Source organism: Chaetodon trifascialis, chromosome 16 (assembly GCF_039877785.1).
Source record: "Chaetodon trifascialis isolate fChaTrf1 chromosome 16, fChaTrf1.hap1, whole genome shotgun sequence".
NCBI lineage: Eukaryota > Metazoa > Chordata > Actinopteri > Chaetodontiformes > Chaetodontidae > Chaetodon > Chaetodon trifascialis.
Window position 1 is genome coordinate 2,485,540 of NC_092071.1, and position 15,091 is coordinate 2,500,630.

General features: G+C 44.8%; 2 protein-coding genes across 2 annotated transcripts; one reads left to right on the forward strand and one right to left on the reverse strand.

Annotated features, from left to right (window-relative positions):
- Positions 1–1,590: 1,590 nt before the first annotated feature.
- Positions 1,591–4,171, reverse strand: tlcd5b (TLC domain containing 5b). Its single transcript, XM_070983283.1, has 3 exons — positions 3,688–4,171; positions 3,056–3,251; positions 1,591–2,376 (listed from the first exon to the last, which is right to left on the reverse strand). Exons 2-3 carry the CDS (start codon positions 3,243–3,245, stop codon positions 1,826–1,828), a joined length of 741 nt encoding a protein of 246 aa, XP_070839384.1. The 5' UTR covers positions 3,246–3,251; positions 3,688–4,171; the 3' UTR covers positions 1,591–1,825.
- A 1,287-nt stretch (positions 4,172–5,458) lies between these two features.
- rcc1l (RCC1 like) lies at positions 5,459–15,091 on the forward strand. The gene is made up of 12 exons (XM_070983049.1): positions 5,459–5,646; positions 6,607–6,892; positions 7,054–7,183; positions 7,608–7,736; positions 8,349–8,415; positions 9,196–9,247; positions 9,515–9,599; positions 10,691–10,872; positions 11,001–11,088; positions 12,275–12,448; positions 13,832–13,917; positions 14,117–15,091. The coding sequence occupies exons 2-12, from the start codon at positions 6,608–6,610 to the stop codon at positions 14,192–14,194; spliced, it is 1,356 nt and encodes a 451-aa protein (XP_070839150.1). The 5' UTR covers positions 5,459–5,646; position 6,607; the 3' UTR covers positions 14,195–15,091.

The window sequence follows — 15,091 nt, forward strand, 5'->3', positions numbered from 1 at the left end:
TTTTTTAAATGATCTTTGGTGGCGAGCTTCATCAGGACTCGTCCACAAGCATCGTTACGGGGACAGTCCTCTCTAAAGTCAGATCCTTTAAAAGGTATTTGTAGGTCTTGAAAATCCTTGAAAAGCCTTGAGTCAGCAGCATCAGACCTGGAGGAAACTCCATCACTACTGCAGTCACAGAAAGAAACTAATTAACTTCATTTAACTCATTCAGCTCAATTCATTTTAATCGGTCAACCCGTCCTGGAAACCACTCTAAAAAGTGACCTGATATTAAAAAATATTGTCCCCACTGGTTTTCCATCATGATTTGGTGTAAAACAGGTATTAAACTTCATTTGATGTGATATTTAAAATGTGTTAAAACATTTAAATTTGATGTGGTCAAACCTGCAGAGACGCTGCTTTAGAATCTAACGTCTGTAGTTTCTTGCAGTTGTTACTCAAAAAGCTGTAAATATCGCATTTGTTGGGGACTATTTTCAGTTGCGGATTAATACAGATCTGACGTTCTGATGCAGAGGGGTCATGAGATGATTGACAGAATGGCAGAGAAGATGCAGACAGATGTGGAAATCAATGACAGCTAACAACGTGTGACAGTTACTGCTTTGATTTTAATGTCTTTTCTCTCACAGAACGTTGTCTCCGTTTGTAACGGACGCTTCTGTCGCAGCTGAAAACATGTAAAATATAACTGAACGCTGGTTTGGTGGATTGAGGTAAAGTTAAAAATATGGCTGATAGCTACAAGAGGAGATGACTTCCAGATGTTTCTCTTTCCCGTTTGTGGCATGAAAACATTATGGCAGCAGCATCGGTCGCACAGACATTGAAAGCATCGACACAAATCAGCTAAATCAAATCAGACGTCCCTCATGTCTCAACTCTGAATGCTACAAAGACAAGAAAGTCAGCTTCAGCTGAACTCGGCTTCAGAAAACCAGATCGGTTTCCAAAGCAGACTCAGCAGACCGGAGTAAAAAAGCAGTTTGACACATCGTGTTGATGCAGTAGTACTACGTTTGAACATGAGTATACCATAAAAGTGGGTATAATTATTCCATGCTGTTATTGCAAACAGCTGAGACGCTGTTTAGAATAGAAATAAAACAACGTGATGCTAATCTGGAAACAGTACAAAGACAATATGTAGTCTGTTGATGATGTCACGTGACTCAAACTGCAGCTGGAGGGCAGGAAGTCATTTTTTGTAGGAAACACTAAAACACTCAAAATGCTGATGTTTTGCATCGTTTACGGTTGTTCAGATCGATCAAACCAAGAAACCACCAGGAGCTTTTACTGAGTACCAAAAGTTGTTTATAAGGGTGAAAAATGAGAGAAATTAAGTTGAGCGTCTGTGTCGGATAATGGCAGAAATGCTGTAACAGTAGCTGTTGTTTTCAATCTGTGGTGATTTAAAGTTTAATTTTATTTAATTTCTTCTAAACCAGCGCAGTAAGAACCTTCCTCCATCTCGCCCTCTGCGGTTTTCACTTCCCGCCCTCCGTCTGAATTTAGTGTCACGTGACTGCAAACGACCTGTTTAACATTTGACCTCATTGGCTTCATTGATTTTTGTAAATATCTGCTGATTTTAATCTGTTGAAGCAACACGGTTCAAAGTCTGGGACAGATGTGGAACGCTCCAAAAACACCTGTTTGGATCGTTCCACAGGTAAACAGGCTCACTGGTAACAGGTGAGAGGATGATGACTGGATATGAAAGGGGCGTCCTGGAAAGGCTCAGTCGTTCATTGAGGATGGAGGAGGTTCACCGCTTTGTGAACACATGACTGGATGAACGATCGAAGCTGTGAGTTTAATTGTCTTTCAGGTGAATCCCGTCGTCCGGTTTCTTCGTGTTGGCGTCTTTGACCTTGTGGTTCTCCAGCCACCGTCTATACTTGGTCCGACTCTTCTTGTAGCCAAACCGGGCGATGTCCACCATGAACACCCAGGCCAGTCCGTACATGACCACGCCGCCGAGCTTCATCACCAGCGTGGTCCTGGGCGACGTGAGCTCGCAGTAGAACATGGCCGTGCCCACGCCCACTCGCACGGTGGCGAACAGGAAAATGAAAAGCAGGTCCACGGCGTCGCCCAGCAGGCTGTCGTACAGGCCCAGCCGGCGGAGGAACCAGCGGATCTGCAGCAGGGGGTTGGTGATCTCGCTGCCGAAGATGACGCCGCAGGTCTCGCAGCCCGACACGCCCATGAGCAGGGCCAGCAGGATGCCCGCGATGCTGGCGGCGTGGTGGGCCATCATGACCGGGCCCTCGGTGTGGTTACATACGCACCAGCACATGTCGAAGAGGAAGTAACCCAAGCAGACGGCCAGGGAGAGGGTCTGCAGCTCAGTGTTTTCTGTGCCTGAGAGGAAGTCACATGTCAAACACCTGCTTTGAGCCTCAGAGTGCGCAAAACAAGAGTAATGGTCTCATTTATGGCCTTTGTACCCAACAGTTCCAGTAATAAGCTGCATAAAGAAAGCTGTTTGTCACCTGGGCTCATTCTCTGATGTGTAAACTGTCCTTCTGTGAGTGGTTGAAGAAGCACTTTTATCCTTTACTTAAGTAAAAGTAGCAAAGCCATAGAAATACTCAGTAACAAGTAAAAGTATCAAAAGTAAAAGTACTCATGATGCAGAACGGCCCAGTTCAGAACAAACTGGATTAAACGCACTGACTCATTAAAGTGCATTAAAGGTATTTTTAATTACTCTTTATACTGTAGTGTATCCTAATCTATAATAATATATTTGTTGATCATATTTGGATTAATAATCTGAATGCAAACAGTAACTAGTAACTAAATCTATCAAATAAATGCAGCAAAAAGCACAAAGTTTATCTCTGAAATGTAGTAAAATAGAAGTAATGACCTCAGAATTGTACAATACTTGAGTAAATGTACTTAAAACAGATCTAAGCAGATCACAGGAGACACAAACATAATCTGAAAGTCTGTTTCTATTTTAACTTTGCATTAAAAAACACCTGCGTCAGGTGAGTTTGACGTCACCGTGCCTGTCGCTCGTCACGTGACTGACCTGCGTGCGTCAGGGGCCAGGGTCCGTCTATGAAGATGACGTACGCCGTCAGCAGCACGATGACGACCCCGTGGATCAGCGTGACGAGCCGGCAGTTCCACTCCGGCCCCCGCGGAGCGAAGGTGCAGCAGAACAGCAGGTAGAGACAGAACCAGCCAATCAGGCTGCAGATCACCTCCAGCACGACCATGGCTGCCTGCGGGACGAGTGGAGGGATTTCATTGGACAACTGGTATCATGAGAGGCTGAAATAGAGCTGCGGCATGTTGCGTTTTCTGTCACTTTAAAAGTCATTTATGTTTAATTTAAACATGTTTAAAATCAGCATCTTTCATTATGATGTTATTTAGGATGTAACACTTAAAAAAACAATAATCAATCAGCAGACAAGTTCAATAATTTGGCTGAAAGTTAAATACCACTCTGACAGAGTTCAGCACCAAGTTCTCAAAAGTTACCCTAAAAATGTCACAAATCTGTGGTATAAAACAGCCTGCATGCATGTTAGATTCTCTATTTTAACGCCACAGTCAGCATTTAGAAGCAGCCCACGCTGTCAGCTTTGACCCAGTGACCTTTTGTTCTTCGTGTGGGACACGTGCAGCGCTTCACGCTCGCGTCCTGGATCTTACCGTGACCCCGGCTCCCCTCGGCCGTCCTCAGATCCAGGAGACGACACCCCGGCAGCGGGACCCGGCCCCGGCCTCCATCGCTGTCTCTGCTCCAGAAAAGGCACAAAGCCTGAAGCTCAGCGCGTTTCAGACGGACACATGCTCCGTCTGTCAAGATGACAGAAATGCCATGTGCAGGCTACTACGGACAGTTAGTGGAGCCTTTATCCCTTCCCCCTGGATCTCAGACCTGATCCTCTTAAAGGATTACAGTCTTCTCTGCAGATACCTGCTTTTAGACGGGGCGGGTGATACGAGGCTGCGGCTGAATCCCTCTAAAGTACAAATAACTGGAGTTTGCTCATAAAACACTTGTCCTCATGTCTTTAAACAGGGTACTTTAGCTCCATGTGCAGCCTGATCTGTCCATGCATGTATACAGAACACCTACTGACATGAAGCAGAAGAGTTCATTAAAAAGGGTTTAATACTGATGAACATTCAAAGTACGAAACAACAAAAAGTCTTAGAAATCTTAGTGATAAAGTGCACCTCAAAGTGCTTTAAAACAAAGAAATCACAGGCGCCAAAGGCCTGAAAACAGGGACAGAAAATGAATGCAAAATAAGATGAAGACAAATAAAACTACTCATAATTAATAGTAATAAAGTACAGTTAGAAATAGAGTAAATAGACCAAATTAAATCAAGTAAAATAAAACAATGAGAAAATATATGAGTTCATACACGGCCAATGTTAGATTAAAATTCACACTGGAACAAGATTCTGATGCTCATTTTAACAAAATTGAGACATAAATAATCATTTTTATCATCATCATCATCATCATCATCGTCATCATCACGTAAAGCATCAAACTGCTTGACGTGCATTAGGATCAAAGTGAGAGCGCTTTCAGGGCTTTTCAGCTGTGTGTTCCTCCTCTGACCTCCTGGTGAACAGACAGCTCTGTTCTCCACATACAAACGCCAGCAGGGGGCAGCATCACGTTTCCCTTCCTGAGAGAAGGACATGATGAACATTAATAATCACACTTCAGCTGTTATTGGAACTTTTGAGGTTAAAATGAAGGAACAGTGGATAATCACAATTCATAATATGTTTCATATTTCATGTGGCTCTGCGTGCGATTACTCATGTCTGCTGCTGCAGGTTAATAACCTGTGAGGCTAAGGTCAGGTTCTCACCTGACAAGCCTGCAGCATTAACCCACTTCCTTAGTCGCTCTAATCTGACTCAAGAGTAGATTATTGGTCAGTTGCGGACAGTTAAAGCAAACACAGGTGTGATTTCTCCATTCAGCTCTGCAGACATTTTTAAAGAACAGGAGTCACTAATGTGTTGGAATTAAAAATGAGAAGTCTGCAGAGTGATGTTAACATGTTGAATAGAGGAACACTTGTAGTTTGCAGGGAGCTTGGTGCTAAGCTAAGCTAACTGCAGCGGCTGATCTTGCCGCGTCTCCTAAACTTGCTCATGAACTTGCCTTTTCTGTCTGCCGTGGTGTTTAGCCCAGAAACATCTTGAACTTATGGGAGGTGGTGTTCATTAAAGGCAGATAAAACAATAAATACTAAATGAACAATGATATAAGATTATTTTTGCCAATTTTTCCACAATAAAATGATTTCATTTCCACTTCCTGTCTTCCTATTTTGTTATTTACTTCAATGATTTCAGAGGTTGTGTCCTGTATGTGAACTCCACTCCGGTAGGTGGCGCAATGCTTTACTGATGACTAATGTTTACAGTAAGACGGAGAGGGGGAAACAGAACCGTAGAAGAAGAACGGCTTTTCCTCTTCCGGGGTCAAGTTAGCTAAAGATAAACAAACACGCGATAATGACATTGAAATCTGTTATTACCAATTCAGCAGGTTCACATTAGCTTCTGTACAGCACAAGTTAGTTCTTCAGCCTGTGGAGGTTTTTACGAAACCCGGTCTAACAGGAAGTAAAGGTAAGTTCACCAGAAGTCAGTGGCTGCATGTGGAAAAACACAAAAACACGAGGTGAAACTCCGTTCATATTACTGATAATTTAACACTCGCGTGAGCATTGTCAAACGCACGTGCTTAGTAGAACATCTTCTTGTACCTTGTTCGAGTGTTTAGGAGCCGTGTTGTCATTCGGCATTACTCAGATGAGCTGAACATCAGTTATCTTGCCATCATTTTAATCTGTATTAGCCGTTTCACGTGTTAGTCTACTCATCGGTGTCAACCTCCTGCGTTAGCTGAAGTTCGTTAGCATAACGGGACTGCTGCTGGTGAGGGCATTAAAATGTGACATTTAATTCAAATTTAGAGCTGTTTACTAGACCAGCAGCAAGCCGAAGTTATAAGTAGACAATGACCAACATTGTAATTCCTAAATGGCTCACAGTGTCCTGTGTTTCATGCTTAATAAGGCTATGGCGATTATTTGTGAGAATAAGTGAACGCAATTTGGCGATTGTACATTTTCACTCCACAACACAGTACGTACAGTACGGTTGTACGTCTATTTAGACTAAAGCTGAGATATTTTCTGAAATTCGTGACTAGACAAGCTATTATTGCTCAATGCTTTTGTTAGGCATGTTCAACATTTATAAGTGCCAGTATTTTTCAACTTTATACTACATACAGCGTGTTATTTCTGCAGGTGATGCAAAATGTTTGCAAACGTTTGTCTAGTTTTACTGTGTTGTTTCATGCTGATTTAAGCTTATCTAATGAAAAACTGCAATTTTGTATGGCAAGGATGTAGTTCTGATATACTATTTCAGCTTGAATTATGAAAACAGCCTCCCTCCAAATGTGTAAAACTGGCTTCTCGGGTCATCTTTAACTGGCCTTTGTTTTTTGGTTTTTATGCAGACTGTTTTAAACTATTACCTGTTGTCCGTTATGCAGCCCTGCCTCGTCTCTTTCTACAGGATGGCTCTTCCACGCGTGCGACTGTGCACTCGACACATGACTGCAGGGCTTCAGGTCTGTGGTTATGCCACACTCAGTAAAGCATCCAGACCTCAGGAGAAGAGCAGCACCGGTCCTGTTTTTCAGTATGTCGGCCAGCACAAAAAGCCCAGCCACAAAGTGTTTGTGTGGGGCTTCAGCTTCACTGGCGCTCTGGGTATCCCCAGCTTTGTGGTGCCGGACAGCGGCAGGAAGAAGCCCCGGAAATACCAGCTGACTCCTTACCGTCTGGAGACGGCAGAGCAGGTGAAAGTAGACAGCACATGTCAGTGATTATTGTTCAGTGTCAATCATAAAGATTTCAGATCGAATCAGCTGCACTGCTGCATCATCGCAGTCTGGACTGTGCGTTTTGTGAGGTGAAGATGTGTTGAAGTAGTTTCATGACTGAACGCGCTGCGTTGCAGATCTCTTCTGCCGCTTGTGGTTACGGCTTCACTCTCATCGCCTCCCCGACCAAAGATGTGATCAAGCTGTGGGGCATGGGCCTGAACAAGGACTCCCAGCTGGGCTTCCAGCGCACACAACACAGCCGGCGTAAGACAAAACACTCTGCTTGACTTACTTCCACAGAGAATGAGCTTCTGTTAGCTCCTTGTTTTGTGCTTTCAGTCTTTCAATGTCAAGTAATCTGTCTGTTATTTTCTGGATTAATTGATTACATGTTTGTCGATGAAATGTCAGAAAATGGTGAAAAAACAGAGAACCCAGAGATATTCAGTTTACTGTCACAGAGGGGTGAAGAAACTAGAAAATATTCCCACTTAAGAAGCTTGAATCAGAGGATTTGGCCTTTCTTTCTCTTGAAAAATCACTCAAACTGATGAATCGATTGTCAAAATATTTGGTGATTAGTTTAACGGTTGACAGCTAATTGATTACTTCAATTGTCGCTGCTGGTTTCTACCACATGAATGAAGTCAGTGCAGCTTGCTTCCTGTCTCTGCGAATATCCCTGCAGATCAGAGCTACGACTACGTGTTGGAACCCTCCCCGGTGGCTCTTCCTCTTGTGGATCCTCTGCAGACCAAAGTGGTTCAGGTTGCATGTGGCCGCGCTCACTCGCTGGTCCTCACCGACCAAGAGGGAGGTAAGAGACTCGTCCTGCGCCAGCTCGATGCAGCACGCGCCGCTCGACGTCAACATCGTCGCTATAAATCACTAAAGGCTTTTTAGAGGAGACGCAGCAGCCGAGTGTTCGTCACAGCTTGTGGGAAGAGGAAGAACACCTGGTATGGGGTTGTTAACAGCCTCCTGCTGCGCTGTGCGTCCTTTACCATCCTTCTCCCACCTCTCAGTGAGAAGGAATGATTAGCAGGCAGCTGTTGAATCTCATCTAAAAGCCCATAATGGTCTGCTGGCCCGCTCAGTGATTTAGCACAGATGTTCTAACAAGCGCCACTTTCTAAAAACTGAAAGCTCAGTTTTTAGAAAGGGCTCATGTCTCTTTTGCTGCCCTCGACTTTGTGTAACGCTTGTGCAGATTTTATTTTACTTCATGAATTCAGTTGAAATGAGTCTCTTCATGTTTGCCAAATGAAAGAACGGCTCTTTCATGTGTGTTTAAGGCCTCCACGTGTTTTATCTGGTATGTGCTGTGCTGTTGGGCGTTTAATTAGCAGATTTCTGGCTGGAGTTTGGTCTGACTGTATCATCACTGTTTTTCATGCTCTGCCCTTCACCTCCTCCTGTCTGCTTCCAGTCTTCAGTATGGGAAACAACGCGTACGGCCAGTGTGGGAGGAGGATAGTTGAAGATGAAGTCTACAGGTTTGTCCCAAAGCACTCATGCTGCTGCTCAGTCAATCGTTTTATTTTCAGACTGATCTGATGTGTTTTCATTCATTCTCATTTGCTGCTTTTGTCAGAATTCTGCTTTGTTACATTTTTGGGTCATTTTGCATCAGTTTTATAAATTATGAAGTCATTGCTGAGATGAGGGAACATGGCGACTGGTTGTAAACAAACTGTGTAAAGACTTTATTTAAAGGCAAAACAAATAAAATAATCCCTCATTCTAAGCAGGCGTGTGCAGCTGTGGTAAGACTCTGCACTACGTCCATTTAACTACAGTTTAATTACCTTAACGAAGGATTCTGGCTGCTTGTTTGCAGTTTTAGACACTTCAGTTTACTTCAGCATCAATGTTGGACTTTAATTACACAGTTTGTCCAGCAGAGAGCGCTGATGGGTTTATTTTTTTAATGTGCATGTCCCTGTCAGTACTTATCTTAACCATATTTAAGGGATCCTTAGCAGAAAAATGATTTTCCAGCCTTTGTTTTTAAGCTTCATTCTTGGCCTTGAGAACAAACAGTGACAAAAGGTTTTTTCCATCACCTGCTCCCAAAGGTTGAACTTACACTTGTAAATTAGACACCATACCTGTTGAAAGGAATAATTCATCGGCTGTTTGCCTCGGATTTATTGTTCATCTGGGAGTTGTGTTCTTGCTGATACAAGCGGGAGGTTGTCGAGAAACGGATGTGTGGCCTCTCTCGCCGTCCTCCAATGATGGATTGCTCATTTCTCTGTCTCATGTCCAAACAGCGGCAGTCACATCATTCACAAGATAGAAGGCTTCGGCTGCAGGGTCGTCCAGGTGAGTGCAGCCTGAGCTGTGATGACAGATGGTTCTGGTCTTCCTGTAACAGACCCTCAGGTGCACCAGCACCCACATCACACACTCCGTGTAGCCGCAGTGCACCAACACCTGCCCGTGGTAACATTTGCACTTGTTCACGTGCCGAATGCGTCTCTGTGGAGTCGATTCAGACGAGCAGATTTCATGTGTGTCGTGTGCGTTTGCATGTGTCAGCGCTCGGATGGGGTTCGATCATTGTGATTGAGAGTCACGTTTGGTTTCCAGGTGGCGTGCGGACAGGACCACAGCCTTTTCCTCACCGAGGCAGGGCGAGTGTTGGCGTGTGGATGGGGAGCAGATGGACAGACGGGTCAGTGCACTGCGTGTCACAGTGACAGTTTGCTGCATCGGGCGCAGTCAGCACTCTTAACCTTGAAAGCCAGATGAAAAATGTCTTTTCTGAGCAGCCAGTTCTGCAACACTGAAGCTGAACTGAGACACAACTGAAGTACAAGAAAACTTGGTACAAGCTTCTTCTGCAGCACTATCTATGTTTTAGATTATTCTTTAATCTCAGCGAGATCACGGTTTCTGTAGAAGGAGAGAGATTCAACATACACTCTGAAGATTTAAGCCACGCAAAGTGGTGAACTGAGGTGTCTTTAGCAGAAGACATGACTGCAGACTGGACGATTTATCTCCTGTACTGAAGCGCAGTGATGGATGATTTAAGGTGGAATGAGCAGCCTTCGGGCACAGACGCCATCGTTGATTCCACAGAGGAAATCAGGCTTCGTTCAGATATACAAACCCTTCAGATTCTGCACCAGTTGCTCCACGTGTGGTTTAGAATTAAGACTCGCTGTCGAACGAAACTCTGAGATATTTATAAGACTGAACAGCTTCGTGCTGCTCTGCGTGGATGGCAGACAGATGGGAGATGGTATTATGTGTTCTTGAGAACAAAACATTTTGTCTCATCAGTATTCGGTACGAGTTTGAGGTTCTGCAGGGATGTCTGACGGTCCGTCCCAAATGTCTGTTGTCAGACTTCGACTGTATACAAACTAATTATGTACAATAAATCCATGTAGTGCACAGGCCTTTGGAGTATCACCACTGATTCAAACAGTATTTTTAAAGGTTTGATATCTGACAGCTTTCTCACCACCATCTTCAAAGTGTTCTCATTTTTGTAGATGTGAGCAGCTCCTCCAGCTCCTTCATGCATTGCATTGTGGGACAATAGTATGCATCAGCAGCACAGTCAACAAATCCAGTAGAGTACTTTGCGTGCTGCCCTCTGACCTTTCCATTGACACCTCACTTGACCAATTAGGATCTTCCATGTCATGTCTACAGCCTATGATAGCCACTGAGAGCCTGAGTTTCCTGTAAAGATTCAGCCAATTTTCGCCGTTTGATGAATGCGCACCCGTCTCGTTCTTGTTCGTCCTGCAGGTCTGGGACACCACAACATCAGCTCCAGTCCGGTGGAGGTCGCTGGGGATCTGGCTGGGGTGGAGGTGCAGCAGATCAGCACGTACGGAGACTGCAGCCTGGCCGTCTCCAGAGACGGACAGCTGTATGGGTGGGGCAACTCTGAATACCTGCAGCTGGCCTCGGTCACAGAGTCCACGCAGGTGAGGGGAGCTGACGGCTGGATGGTATGAGTGAAATCTGCCTGGGCGGGTCTGCGGGGGGCTGCAGACGCGTCAACAAGCAGCCGAGTCTCACCATCACTCAACGCTGGTTTATCTGTTTCTTCCAGATCAGCTCTCCTCGACATCTTCCTCTGAAAGGCTGCGGAAAGGTGGTCCAGGCGGCGTGTGGAGGCACACAGGTGGCCATTCTCAACGGTCAGTTCACACGCGTGCATCCAGACGCCATCCAGAGCATCTGAACTGCGAGCGTCGGTCAGACCGGTTTAGTTCTCTCAGCTGAATCGAGGAGCTTGTGGGAGTGACTCCTCACGTGGCCTCTTGGTGGCGTCATAGTTCAGTTTTTGGTGTCTGGCATCTGTTTACCTTTCAGACTGTATGACGGGCCGCCACCAACTGTTTCTGGCAAACATCTGTGTGAGATAAGAGCCGAAGCTTTTACTCATCCAGAATCTGTGTTTTCCTCCATTAATGCTGTTTTAATGAGAGCTGAGTCAAGCAGCTGGATCATTTCTGTCTTTAATGGCCTTTTTACAGGGACTGTTGATGTTCACAGCTATTCAGAAAGCAGACCTGGTATTTCTCAAACGTGTCAGAGCTGAAAATCAGCCATAACAGGTCTGAAATAATCAGACTGATCCATGTTTGGTGCTCCTAAACTATTGTGCAATGCTGCCAGTAACATAGATATGGCACCATTATAGCCATTATAAAGCTACGTACTATTTTAAATTGCAGTTAGCAGTTAGCTTGATGCTAGCCCATTAAGGGCTTTGTATGCAAGGAGCAGGACCTTAGCATCAGTGCTAAATGTTACGGGCAGCTTGGCTTTCACATGTGATCTGTTGTCAAGCCCAGACTAAAATATCTCAACTGCTATTGGACGATTGAGATGAAACCTTGTGCAGACATTCATGTTACCCAGTTGACGATGGTGATGCCCTGCAGCGCCACCTGCAGGTCGACACTTTTTCAGTTTTACTGAAATATCTCAAAATATTGAGCTTACGCTAACACACTAAACTAAGATTATCAACGTTATACCTGCCAAACATAAGCATGTTAGCATTTAGCTGTAGCCTCTCAGAGCGTGTACTCTCAGACGCAGTGTATGAACTACAGGTATTTTGAGTGTAGTGCTGATGGATATTATTGTCCCACAGTTCAGTGCACAGAGGAAAAGGACGTAAACTGGTTGTTTTGATGTGTCTGTGAAGTTTGAAGTTTGGCACATAGTGCATCATTTCCTGTTGGTACATCTTTGGCTATGCTAACCGCTAAAACAGAGCACATATGTAATACATATTGTCCAGAGTTGGTCTGTTTTATGGATTTGGGGAACAGCAATCTCAGCATGTGTGTTTCTGTGTCTCTGACTCTTCAGATAAAGGCGAGGTGTTTGTTTGGGGCTACGGCATTCTGGGTAAAGGACCCAAACTGTCCGAATCATCGACCCCGGAGATGATTCCCTCCACGCTGTTTGGACGCTCAGAGTTCAACCCGTCCGTCGCCGTCACCAAGATCAGGTGTGGCCTCAACCACTTTGCTGCAGTGACAGGTGAGAGAGTGAAACAGAGTTTACACGATTTCTGCTTCATCTTTCAAACATCAGCTTCATCCTCTGGAGCCTCATCAGTGGCTCAGTGAGGATAAAAGATGGAAATTAAATTCACAAACTGTCTCATCCAGTCTGAAATGCTAAAAGTGAGGCGTAAATGTTTGAGGCACTGAACCAGAAGTCTGCTGCGTTTCTTGTCTGGTTTTTATCTTCAAACGGCGGCCTGTTGTCACCGTGAACAGCGAAGGATTGACTGAAAACCTTTTAGCCACTTTTTATTAGTGTGTCTCAGACTTTTAAATCAGGAAGCAACAAGAAAAGTTCAAGGGTATTTTTTAAGCAGGACACTATTTCCCCTTGTTTTTGTGTCTAAGTGACTAATGGGGACAACAATCTTTGGATTTTTTCCAGTATTGATCGAGAGCGCTGCGGCCGGCAGCTGTGAAACAGGCTGCAAAGTAATCCCTCTGTGCATCTTTGCACTGTCAATGTGCGTCCACTGAAAGTGTTTGTTTTTGCCGCTGACAGGCTCAAATTGATATTCAGGTGTCTGACAGCGTTATGGAAAAGCGTTATGGAAAACAGAGAAAGACCTTTTTGTTAAAGAGTGAGATCCTTTTTGTTTAACCAGGAACAGCCGCTGTGTAGCTCTCGCCAAAACCACCAGACTCCATTTACAGAAACGCTAATTTTATCGTCAGAGACACATTTCATTCAAACCGGACAGAAACATAATTAAACTCACCAAAACCTCCTTGGTTCATCTTCTCACTGTTCCAACAATCTTCACCTACTCTGGTTTGGTTGAAATAAAGCCTAAATTCACCGAATCGGGACAGGAGCGAGGGAGAGGGCGGACATCGGTGAAGCAGTGAAAACAGCTTGTAGAGGTGGAAAATTTTCACACATCACTTTGTAAATTAAGGATTTACTCAGACCAAACCAGATTTTTTGACTGTTGGAACAGTGGAAAGATGAAACAAGAAGGTTTAGGTGAGCTTTATTTTTCTTTCTCTTGAGTTTTAATGAAATAGCGATTTATTGGCTGTTTCAGGTTGAAAACGACCAAGGTTGCCCTTTATGACTGAACTATGTTAACACTGACTTTGCCTTGAACGGTCCATTTCCTAAAATCGGCTTCATATTCTCATGAAAGTGTATTAGACTCTATTATGTATGTAGTTATTGTGCTTTTCTGTCGTTCACGCAGCACGTTCTCTTTGAGGAAAAACACGTTCTGCTGGCTGTTTTTATGTTATTCTGCGCGTCTCAGGGATCATCCCGCTGAAAGCTCTGACTTGCTGCTCACTGCGGCTGCCCTGCGTCGAGGCCCTGCAGGCGCTCGGTGTCACAGCGGGCTCATGTTTGACGGTTGCCTTGCAGGTCGAGGCGAGCTCTTCGTTTGGGGGAAGAATGTTCGAGGTTGTTTGGGCATCGGGAAGAGAGACGACCAGTACTTCCCGTGGCGAGTAAGACAACACTGATTCAATATTAGTCCTGCAAACAAAAGAGTGAAAGGCGGGCAGCTGGTGTACTGTGTAACGGCAGACGCTGACCGATTGGAATAATGAGCGACTTCTTCTTTGTTTAAATCAAAGTAGAACGCACGCTGAAAAGGCTGAAAGATCGTTTTCCTCAAGCTCAGCGTGTTCTCTGATTTTCTGGCAGGTGACTGTTCCGGGTCAAGTGGTGGACGTAGCGTGTGGCGTTGACCACATGGTGGCGCTGGTGAAGTCCCTCCTGTGAACTCCTCAGCGAGTGGATGAAAGGCTGGATGTGTGGCCGACCCCCCCGCCGACCCCTGGGCTCCTCGGGGAGCCGACGGGGGCCACGGTGGAGTCTTGAAGCCAGCTGCTCTCCACAGGTGTCGGAGCCTGGTGCCGCTCCGCAGAGCGGTGGATTCTGCAGCAGCCTGAGCTCACTTCATCCTGCACGAAGGTCAGATGGGAAAGACATTAAAGGATAGTTGTGGTTCGTCACAACTAGAGCTGAAACGACCAGATTTTTTAAGGGAAACAGAGGAAAAAATGCAAATAAATCTCTGCTTGCAGCTTCTCAGATGCGAGAATTTGCAGCTTTTGTTTTCTCTATGTTTTTGGAATCGGTTGGACAAAAAAAGACCTTTGAGGACGTCACCCTGGACATTTTTCACTCTTTTCTGACATTTTAAAGACTATTCATCTGCAGATTTACTGCTGTAAAACTAGTTGTTGCTTCACTAATTTGGCAATTTGGGTTTTATTTTCATAGCTTTGGCCTTTCTGTCGTAACTATTTTAGTGAGGAAACGAGGCCCGAAAAAGTAAGACCCAGGGTGTGATAAACCAAAGACGCTTCCAACCTGAAAACCTTCAGGTGCTTAAAACGGTCTCATGTTCATTTGCACCGTCACTGTGACAGAAATGTGGTCGGCGTTTGAAGTGATTCACTGTGGGATCACCAGACTCACGAGTCTCTTATCTCTTATTTCAAAAACACCTTCTGTTGTCTGCATGTTGTGCTTGTAAAAACTACAGAAGACTACAAACATGGCACCCGCTTTTATGTCACGATCCTCCTGGATGTTAGTTTGATGCCGTTAAACACACAGTATGCAGTGAACATGACACACTTCATATCCTTAATAAATGTTTTTATTGACCAC

Coding starts and splice junctions, on each gene's coding strand:
- tlcd5b (XM_070983283.1), bottom strand. CDS start 3,245: ATGGTCGTGCTGGAGGTGATCTGCAGCCTGATTGGCTGGTTCTGTCTC. Junction 2,377..3,055: donor CTGGCCCCTGACGCACGCAG/GTCAGTCACGTG, acceptor ACTTCCTCTCAG/GCACAGAAAACACTGAGCTG.
- rcc1l (XM_070983049.1), top strand. CDS start 6,608: ATGGCTCTTCCACGCGTGCGACTGTGCACTCGACACATGACTGCAGGG. Junction 6,893..7,053: donor GTCTGGAGACGGCAGAGCAG/GTGAAAGTAGAC, acceptor GCTGCGTTGCAG/ATCTCTTCTGCCGCTTGTGG. Junction 9,248..9,514: donor TCGGCTGCAGGGTCGTCCAG/GTGAGTGCAGCC, acceptor TTTGGTTTCCAG/GTGGCGTGCGGACAGGACCA.